Source organism: Bombus vosnesenskii, unplaced genomic scaffold (assembly GCF_011952255.1).
Source record: "Bombus vosnesenskii isolate JDL3184/JDL3185 unplaced genomic scaffold, Bvos_JDL3184-5_v1.1 scf7180000013913, whole genome shotgun sequence".
NCBI lineage: Eukaryota > Metazoa > Arthropoda > Insecta > Hymenoptera > Apidae > Bombus > Bombus vosnesenskii.
Window position 1 is genome coordinate 218,831 of NW_022883279.1, and position 10,185 is coordinate 229,015.

Consider the following 10,185-nt stretch of genomic DNA (forward strand, 5'->3'; position numbering starts at 1 on the left):
TCTGACTGCAAAATGTAAGCATATTATAAATAAAGTGAATTCCGAAACTAATGGAACTTTAACATTTCCTTCCAAAACGGAATTGAAAAGAATTGGAAATTCTTTTTAAAAAACGATTGAATTGCAACCCATTGTTTCTTTGAAATCTTTTATCTTCATAATAATTAGAATACGATACAATATAAAATTGAATTTCAAAGTTAAGGTCAATCTTGCTGCTACTTTTTGCAAATTTTTACCGTGTCAGAAATATAGAATAATGCTGTAAGTGTTCATGATAAATCATTTTCGAACAGGCTGTATATACAGGGTGGTTGGTAACTGGTGGTACGAGCGGAAAGTGGGTGATTCTACGCGAAAAAAGAAGTCGAAAATATAGAATAAAAATTTTTTTCTTTTTTTTTTTAATTTTTTCATCGAGACAACGATCTACAGTGAGATCCGTTATAACGAGACGTGATAAAATGCACGCGTACCGAGCGAAAATTCAAAGTCGATTTTCTCGAAAACAAAGCCTCAAACGAAAAATTTGTATTATATATTTTCGACTTCTTTTTTCGCGTAGAATCACCCCCTTTCAGCTTGTACCGCCAGTTACCAACCACCCTGTATATTTATTTACATACATATATGTATACAAAAAATAATACATGTACATATATATTTGTAGCGGCACATGATTTAGAGAACAATTCAAATCCTGTTGTTGTTTTGCCTCGGAGTATCAAGACCGTTAGGTTACAAGTAATATAAGAACAAATAAACTCCGGGCAAAAGAATGTCACTCCTACATACAACCGTCAAATGTAGACGAATTCGAATTTTCCGGTTCTCCCTCCACCAGTATAAATAAACGGCCGCGATCGCAAGGAATGAATTACAGTCAGTTGTCGATCAGTTATCAACCAGTTATCAACGAATTATCCGCGATTTAATTAACGAGTCATTAGCGATCCTATTTTACGACTTATACACTGTCTTAACAAATCGGTTAGTACGAGCGTCTTTGCGAACATTATCTGTATACTAATTTATCATTTTAAATATTATATATTCGACGGTTTCAACAACGAGCAATCTCATCCATAAACCTCTACATATTATTTTATCGACAATTATAATAAAGTATAGAAAGGAAGAATAAATATAATAGTTGTGCTTTTTTTGCTTCTTGTTGCTACATGTAGCAAAATAATTCCAACAATCAAACAGTGCGTTACAGAAACTTTTTATTCACACTGAGACACCTAATCTCAGGAATATTTGGGTTCTATTCGGTTTCAGACTAACAACACGTATACACTAAAGGAATATGTATCTGTTTCTCTTGCTTCGTGGTGCCGCATATTTCCCATTTTTCTTTAATCTTTACCGTTTCGAATTGAAACAGGCAACAAACGGCGATTCTTGTTGTAGGAAACAAAAACACGAAAAAACAAAGAAACATTCGACGACAAGCTGCGACATTTGTAAGACATGGAATAGAATATTTTACAAAGTACTATGTATTTAAATATAATTCTCATAAACGTTCAAGTTACTTTACTTGTTACTTACAAGTTACTTACTTACATATACATTATTAGTATCACTACTATTAAGGAAAAAGTAATTGAAAATATTGGCAATATCGCACAAGAATAACATAAGTATATATCTAGTATACATATATAGACGCAAATTAGAAAAACGCAATATAATGAAAGCTGTAAAAGTAAAAAAGGCATAAAAGTGGAATTAGAAGCCATTGTACCGAGAGACATTTTTAGTTGTTTTTGATTAGTTAAATTTTGTTCGTATATTATTTATTTATTTACGTAAATATTTTATTTCCGCATTAAAACATTCTGAAACGATCGATCCAAATTCCACGTGTTCAACTCAGCAATCACTATAATACCATAGTGCTCGGACAAGCCGATGCTGCAAGAAGCGCGAGAGGTCGGCAAGAGTATTTTATGAAATACGGTTGTAAATGTGTTAGCTGTTAGCTGGTACACGGATGAACCTAACGAGAAGTTAGAGAGCCACTAAGATTATTGTAAGCGGCAAAGAACTTGATACGACTTCAGGAAGTTATAGATTACAAACAAACCTGATGCAAAATCAGGTAGTCGCAGAAGGGGTTTAGTTTTTGTAGACGAACCCGATGCGAAATCCGAGAAGCCATTGTGTTGTGATTTTCTTCAGATATAGACACATGAGAACGAGCCCAATGCGAAATAGGTAACTTTGTTTGGTAAAAGTCGACACGATAGTATAAAATCGAGCAATAAAATCGTCTCGTGTAGAGAATGTGATTTAATGTTAGCTTTTTAAAATAAAGGCAGTATGGGTTTTAAACAGATATATTTGTTAATTATTTTCCGCTATCTGTATCTTGAATGTCCATTGACAGCTTATTAGATTGGCAGATTTTTTCTTACGTTTTACGTTTCTTAGTTGTGGCATGTTTTCGATCGCTATTTGACGCTTTCCATTAAATTGTTATAGTGTTGTGTTGTTACTGCCTTGATCTTTGCTAATAGTGTAATTTTGACCAATTTTAGTGATCTTTAATTATATCATATATCAATATCCTTTGCTTTAGCCATTCGGAATTTAAATTTATTGAATAACAGATATACTCGATCTTATATTTATTGAAAATAACGAATATACTAATACACAGGTAACTGAACACATCTTATCAATTTAACGGCTTGAATGAAGCTGATGATAACAAATAATAATTTATACAAAAGCTTTGATTATTGACTCAATTTTGCTTTATTGTAATTCAAAGTCATTGAAATCGATGAGGTCACCCCTATTCCAAATAATAATTATAAAAGTCCTTCAAAAGAGTATAGCAGTTACAAAAAGATTAAGATTCTTTCTTTGTCAGATTGACAAAAAAATCTTTAAAACATGCTACATCAAAAAGAACTAAACTTCAATCAAAATATCCATCAGTATATTTACATAAAAATTTCACTTTAAAATTTTAAACAACTAAAAAATAATTATGTCAGAGTCCAAGCTAATACCACTGAAATTTACAGTAAAATTGTTCTAATCTTGAAAGAGAAGAATGCATATTTCTATACATTACAGTTAAAGAAAAATAAAAGTTATAAAGTAGTATTAAGAGGAATGCACCCTAAAACAAACATTGACACAATCACCAAGGAGTTAAAAGATTTTAATCATTGGATAAAATATAAATAACAGAGTAAAACACAACACAAAGCTACTACCGTTTAATATAAATAACAGAGAAATTTCTTTGACTTTTTAACCTTATCATATTACACAAATTAACATTAACAAATTAAATTATAATATAATACAAACTTTATGCGTTAATGTATGTGTTTCTATTGAGTAGCATAAAATATAGTATGAATATAATATATGTAGTACATTGAATAGACAATTAATATGGACTTACCAGAATTGTCATGAGTAATTTGTCCAGCAGTGTTTTGAGAGCCATGGTTCTGCTGATTATCACCAAGAATAATACTTGAGGTATGAGTCTGCTGGGGATGAAATATTGTAGGAATATCCCCGACTCCTCTGCTACCCATGTTTAAGTTTGTTCTTTGAAACATGTAACATTTGTTGTCATCACACTTATATAAAAGTATAATATTATTTTACATTAATTCATATGAAATACTTGTGATATACGTATGAAAATGTTAATGATGTCTGCTGTTGTAAAAGAGTACTGCAGTATAAATGTTAGTACACACAGTACTGTAATATAAACATTAGTACAAAGTCTTCGTAATTCCAAAATCTATTTTACTAAACTTTGAAATTTAATATCTTAGATTAGCATACTTATTATGCTATATACTAAAATATCTCTTATATATTAAAATATCAATATTCTCCAACATAGGTAATATATTGTTTTCCCAACATAGACTGATGAGTTCATTTTTTTCTATAGTTATGTATAGTAAAACTACCTAAATTTATTTGCTAACGTCTGTACTTGGAAGATACAAAGTAGTATACAAAATTAACTATTAACAAAGCAACTTTAAACAGGAGGCTGTTTCTACTTCTGTATCTATTTAAAATAACTACTCTATTATTCACAAAATTTTAGAATTTTATTAATAATCACATTTAATTAAACTTCATCATAATGATAATACTTAAATTTATAAACCTTTACATATACAATTAGTAGAAAATTATAAATAAGTGTACACTTAGTTTAAGATAGTAAATTATTTATAATGATATATTTAATATTTCGAGGGAATTAGAAATAAAAATAATATAGGTGTAAAAAATCTTTATTAATGAAAATGTAACATATCTAGAAACACAAAACAATGAAAGTATTGCTTAAAAATGACACTTATTAATTTATTTTAAGTTAATAATTGATATTTTAAGCTATTATAACCAAATTTAATCTAAAAAATAATAATCTATGTTACTTTTCTTTTTAGCATCCATACACTGATGCTTATAAACAATTTACTGCAGAATACATATATTAAGAAAAATACTAACAGTTTGATTTCATAAAGATGTAAAACTTGTTAAAACGCATGAACATTATAAACATGTGCAAAATATTTCATTAACAAGTACAATATCCAAAAGAAAATAAAAATGATTTAAATTTTATAATATACACATACATACATATATTAATTGGTATACATATATATACTTATTAAAATTAATTATTACCAGAATTTATATCAAATAGCTATTGACAACGAATAGAACGTAACTTATGAGAGATAATACTCACATATTTCATATGATATACTACTTACATTGGAATATATTAGATCTTTTTATAGATTATATTATATTAGATCTAGAAATCTAACAAATTTCTTTCTGTGAACTAATAAATTTAACATTTACGAAATATTTATTTTATAAATCTATATTTTTGTGTATATACATGAAGCAATTTCTTCGTTTTTAGGGGAAAACACTGATTAATTATTAGACATAACAATAGTGAGAATTTATGTAATTTTTGCGACTTATGAATTAAAATTATATCTACATAAATAATGTATAAATAATTCTTTAAAATTTCTATGTTTAACAAAAGATGAACAAAATATTTTACCTTCTATACTTTTCCCAATTACTTTGATAAAATATGTAAGTAATATTTTTTAACTTTTATGTTCTACGTTAAATATTTTCATCTTTTAAAAAGCATAAAAGCTTGCGATTCATACAAGTTAGTAAAATTATATAGAAACGTGTATGATGTTTTATAAACGAGTTTTTTCAAATCACAGAAATTGACATACCTTCTTTACATTTTTCATCGGAGATCATAACATGTCTTAAAGTTGATGTATCCATCGTTCACTATGCATTTAACTGGCTATTACATATCACAAGCACTGTCATTTTAGTTTTATTGTAATTACATCACACGATCGTTTCACTCTTTGTTGCTCCATCAGTTCTTTAGATTAAAATGTTTTATGGCTGCCCTATTAACGGAATCTAATAATGCAGTAGCTAGCAGAGAATTTGTATTCCACTGTCATTCAGTATAGCTTGTTATTTTTTAGACTAAATAAAATATATAATTCTTATTATTTATTAAGAAATAACTTGAGTTACTCGATTACTTGGTTATGAAGAAACACAACATTAGTATAATATCCACATCGACGTTACTTTTTATATAAATTCAATACAACCTATACAAATGATCTTCAAGTAGTTTTAAGTGTGCTATGCTATGTCACGCCATTGATTACTAGTAAACTTTGTACTACCACCCGTTTGGAACACCCTAGTTGCGTCTGCGCTTCGTTCACTTTCTATCTATGTACTTCATTGGGGTTTAAGAGACCATTCAGTGTACTGAATTATTGTGTGTTTATATTTCATTAAATTTAAATTTGCTGGAAAAAGTAATTTCCAGTAAAGTTGATGTTTCTAATCTGGAAACATATGAAACCACTTTTTACAAGTTGTCTAATACATTGCATCTAAGCATAAACATAGCAGCATTAATTTAAAAAGTTATGATATCGAAAGTATTATTGTAGAAGCATTGATTAATCTTATATACCAATTAAGTAATATAATAAAGGCAAAAACATCATTTATTAATCAATTATGTACTCATTAGTACATGTTAATTATACAGTCATTTATAAATGATATACTTTTAAGTTTTACCTTTCTTTATTCAGCATTATTACATACATAAAAGTTTTAAAATAATTTAGATTCGATCTTTCTTTAAAAAGTGATTTTTTTCTATTTCGAGTATACATTATTAAAATGAAAAATGTAAATAAATATGTACATACATACAAGTCACACAATGTAATTTTAAGCATTTAATGTCAGCACTTCTTTACTTATATCATTTGTACAACAAATAATTGTCAGAATTAATCATAGGCATAGAATATTACTATACATTTGCTAAATAATATGTTGTTCACTAAAACTAAACTAAATCTTCGTCACGAAAATTAAATATTTTTAATCTTTCTTCAATCGTAGATACATTTTTATTTAATCCCCTTATTACTCGTATGTATCTATATGGAACATATGAATACTAGCACTTACTGCTAAATGTTCACTATACTGACGGTTTATAAGATCGTGTATCGGTATGATACGCACCCTTGACATCGTACATGATACATATCTCATATTACCCATAGAAGATATCTCTTGAATATTTCTTGGAATCAATTTTAAAGAACGACTATTTTTCGCAGATATTACAAAAGCTTATACAAAAGTAATTATTACACTCACAATAACAAAAAATGGTCATAAAATTCGTGTATTTGAGTCTTGGATGTTTTTAAAGAAGAACTTATTGCACTTTCTATTTCTCTTATTACTTCTTTAAATTCATTTTGTGAATTCTTTTCACCCCTTGAATCATAAAATATTTTTTACAAATTTTCATAAAATATTTATTGACAAAATATTTTTTCATTATACTCTAAATAATCCTATATAAAATACGCAAAAATACTATATAAAAAAGAATGGAATGTATTTTGGAATAATTTTCAAAACGCAAAAATCAGAATTATTTATTTTATCAAATTATATTGTTACCTCTACTATTACTTAGTCTATATTTCAAGTATCACTTTAAACGCACATTATGTTGAAATATTTTCCGTGACGACTATTGGTTGTATTCAACGTATTTAACTTATTATAATTAAGGCTAACGTAGAGTACAGGTTTTTAATATAATGTATAATCAAAATAAGAAGACAAACAAGCAATTGTTCATATTCACCGATTCATTATTATGTTGCTCTGACAGTTTTATGCTTAACTAAAAGTATCAAATTTATTTAGATAAAATGCAATAAACATGGACCAAAAAGTAAATCAATCAAATGCAAAATATGACTTTTCCAATTTGATCCGACACGATTCTTTCTAAAAAATTAATTTCTTCGTTCTTAAAGTCGATTTTAGAACAGCTAAAACCTGAAATATTGTTGAAACTGTTAATTATACCGAGAAGTTCTTTAGATAAAAATTATATACTTTTAAAAAAAGAATAATTTTATATAATTAGTTTTTTAAAGCTTGATGCGTAGAGGTCGTATAATGGTCAAATTAATTTTTTTTAATCATAATTCATATAGGTATTTTTTAATGTATTAATCAAATTACTCGTCACTCCGTGTAAAAGATTTATTAATTCGTTTATACCAAAAAGCACTAGTTTTGAGAAGATATTTCAATTAAAAAATTACGAAATGTTATTAGGATACCCATTTGCGATTGTTTTTTTAACACATGTTACTTTCTTTTAGAAGATGGTAAAGTCTAATGAGTGGTATTTATCTGTACTATTTTATGTGTTATAATAATGTTGATTCACTGATAATCTTTAGTGAAATAATAAATCTTATAAAATTTATCGGTGAGTGAACAGAATCATTAATTGCTGCGAAACAAAAGGTAGTAAGTACGTATAGTAGTAAGAAATAAGAGATAATTTAGGAAACAAAATTTAATATTACAATGAAGATTTTTTTAGTAAGGACGTACATTGTTAGATTATTTTTGTTTTTTCTAGAAATAATACTTCACAGAGATTCGTTTACATGGAAAAATTACTGTGACGGTCGTTACACTTACTTTTCTAGCACTCTGTACAGAAGTGTTAAATAAAAGCAATTTATGTAAAAATGCAAACTGTTTCTTTTTATAAAATAAGGCTTACAAAATTTACAAGGACAAGTGAAATTAAAGTTTCTTATGTTCTTTTTTTCGTTTACTGTGTTAAACAATCAACTTACCAATAAATAAATACAAATAACATTAAAATATCATAATATTAATTTTTTACGCGAAATTATTTTTAAATATGCATCTATTACAATTGGTATTATATAACATACACTAAAATGTTATTTATATTACTTTTTACGCCTATTTTACTGTTCACAATATTTATTTTTATTACGTTATAAAATATTGTCATTTTTTACATCGAAATATAATAATTTGTCAACTTCTCAGTAAAATTCCTTTTCTTTGCACTAACTTACATATTTCTTTCCAAGAGAAAAATAACAAGTAGCAAAAGGTTTAATTAATACAAAAAAATAATTGCTATAGAGCGGGGAAAAAACATTTTGTATTCAAAAGTGAAAAAAGTTCGTTTCAGTTAACCAAGTTAATTTCATACACAATGCATTTTAATTAATGTTGAAATATGAACAGCGACTACCTAGCTTAAAAATTTTCTGTTATTTAAATTTCTAGTTAAATTATATGTTGTAAGTTAAAAACGATAAGTTTCTTCAAGATTTGTTTTATAAAAATGATAAAACAAGTTTCTTACATAAAATTCTTTATGTAATAAATATTAAGTGATACCATTTTCAAAAATTATAATTTCCCTAAAATAAGAGAAAACCACATAGAAAAAACTTAAGACATTTCATTTTTCCTGATTTTCTATGTAGGTTGTGATCTTTTAATTTAATTAAAAATTACAATCGTCCATATATTTCGTAAAATATGTATTTTATTTCTTTTCAAATGTTAAGGTAATGGAAAATAAAATTAGACCAATTAAGTAAAAAATATTTTATTTTATACTTTTCTGAAATAAGAATTTTGATTTATATTAAATAATATATGAATTAAATATCACTGAACTTACTTCATATTAATACTTGAAGTTTGTATTTTGTTATGTCTAAACAATCTAAAACCTATACGTTATTTTGTAAAAAAAATGTAAGTACAAGTACATAATTATACAAATAGTACAGTCATACGCAATAATAAGAATAACTTATGTAGCAAATTACAGATGGACGAAAAAATTAGATCCACAGTGATACATTCAAATACATAATAGTAAAATTTTATAAACATATAGTAATATAAAAGAACACCAAACACAAATGAATGCACGAATGATTTTTATTTTCGCCATGCGTGCTTATAAATTGCTCAAGAAAATTTTATGCAGTTCCATCTGTATTTACTATAATGACAAAAATTAGACAAATAAACCAAACATTGTAACAGTAGTAATTAAATTTACAGATTAATTACAGTCTTATTATAGAATAACACTTACAGATAAAGTACGTAAAAGAATTTTCACAGATATTATATACATTTAGTATGATATTCATCTTATGTTGAAGGTATCCAAAGTATGTGTAAAAATTAAGGTATATATGTAAAATAAAATATATTAAAAATCAATTTTTATATAACTAAAACGTGCGTTATATTTATTTTATAATGGATTTTTAGATAAATTTGAAGAATTGCTTGTGTTATTCTACAATAAGTGATTTGCTTATTATTAATAAGACTGTAAAAGTCTTGGTGTGTATCACATTTTGTACGATAGATAAATTCAACAATTGCAAGTCTTTTGTGAGTTATTTTATATTTATAACAATAATATGTCTACTATTCAACTCTTGGAGTTGGTATTTAAAACATATGCATATAGAAGCATATAAGTGGAAGAGTACAAGAAACATAATTTGACTGACTAATAAAGCATTATGCTGCATTCTTAATCTACACTTAAAGTTGTATCATTATGATATGACCAACAAAATATAAATCATAGCACGCATGTGATGATTTAAAGAACTAAGTTCCCTACATGTATCCATGTATCCCTACGTGTATTCTGAATTTATTCTGAGG

At 26.6% G+C, this 10,185-nt stretch overlaps 1 protein-coding gene across 4 annotated transcripts in view; it reads right to left on the minus strand.

Moving 5' to 3' along the window:
- Positions 1 to 5,766, minus strand: part of LOC117239261 (putative thiamine transporter SLC35F3) — a 49,846-nt gene extending 44,080 nt beyond the window's left edge. For 2 of the 4 annotated variants that reach the window (XM_033504711.1, XM_033504713.1), the window contains exons 1-2: positions 5,292 to 5,763; positions 3,434 to 3,585 (exon numbers count right to left, since the gene is read on the minus strand). In XM_033504711.1, coding sequence (XP_033360602.1) covers positions 3,434 to 3,572 — 139 coding nt within the window. In that variant the 5' untranslated portion in view covers positions 3,573 to 3,585; positions 5,292 to 5,763. Of the gene's footprint in view, positions 1 to 3,433; positions 3,586 to 5,291 lie in introns of all 4 variants that reach the window. The other 2 variants (XM_033504712.1, XM_033504710.1) reach the window with 2 other exon arrangements.
- Positions 5,767 to 10,185: the final 4,419 nt, after the last annotated feature.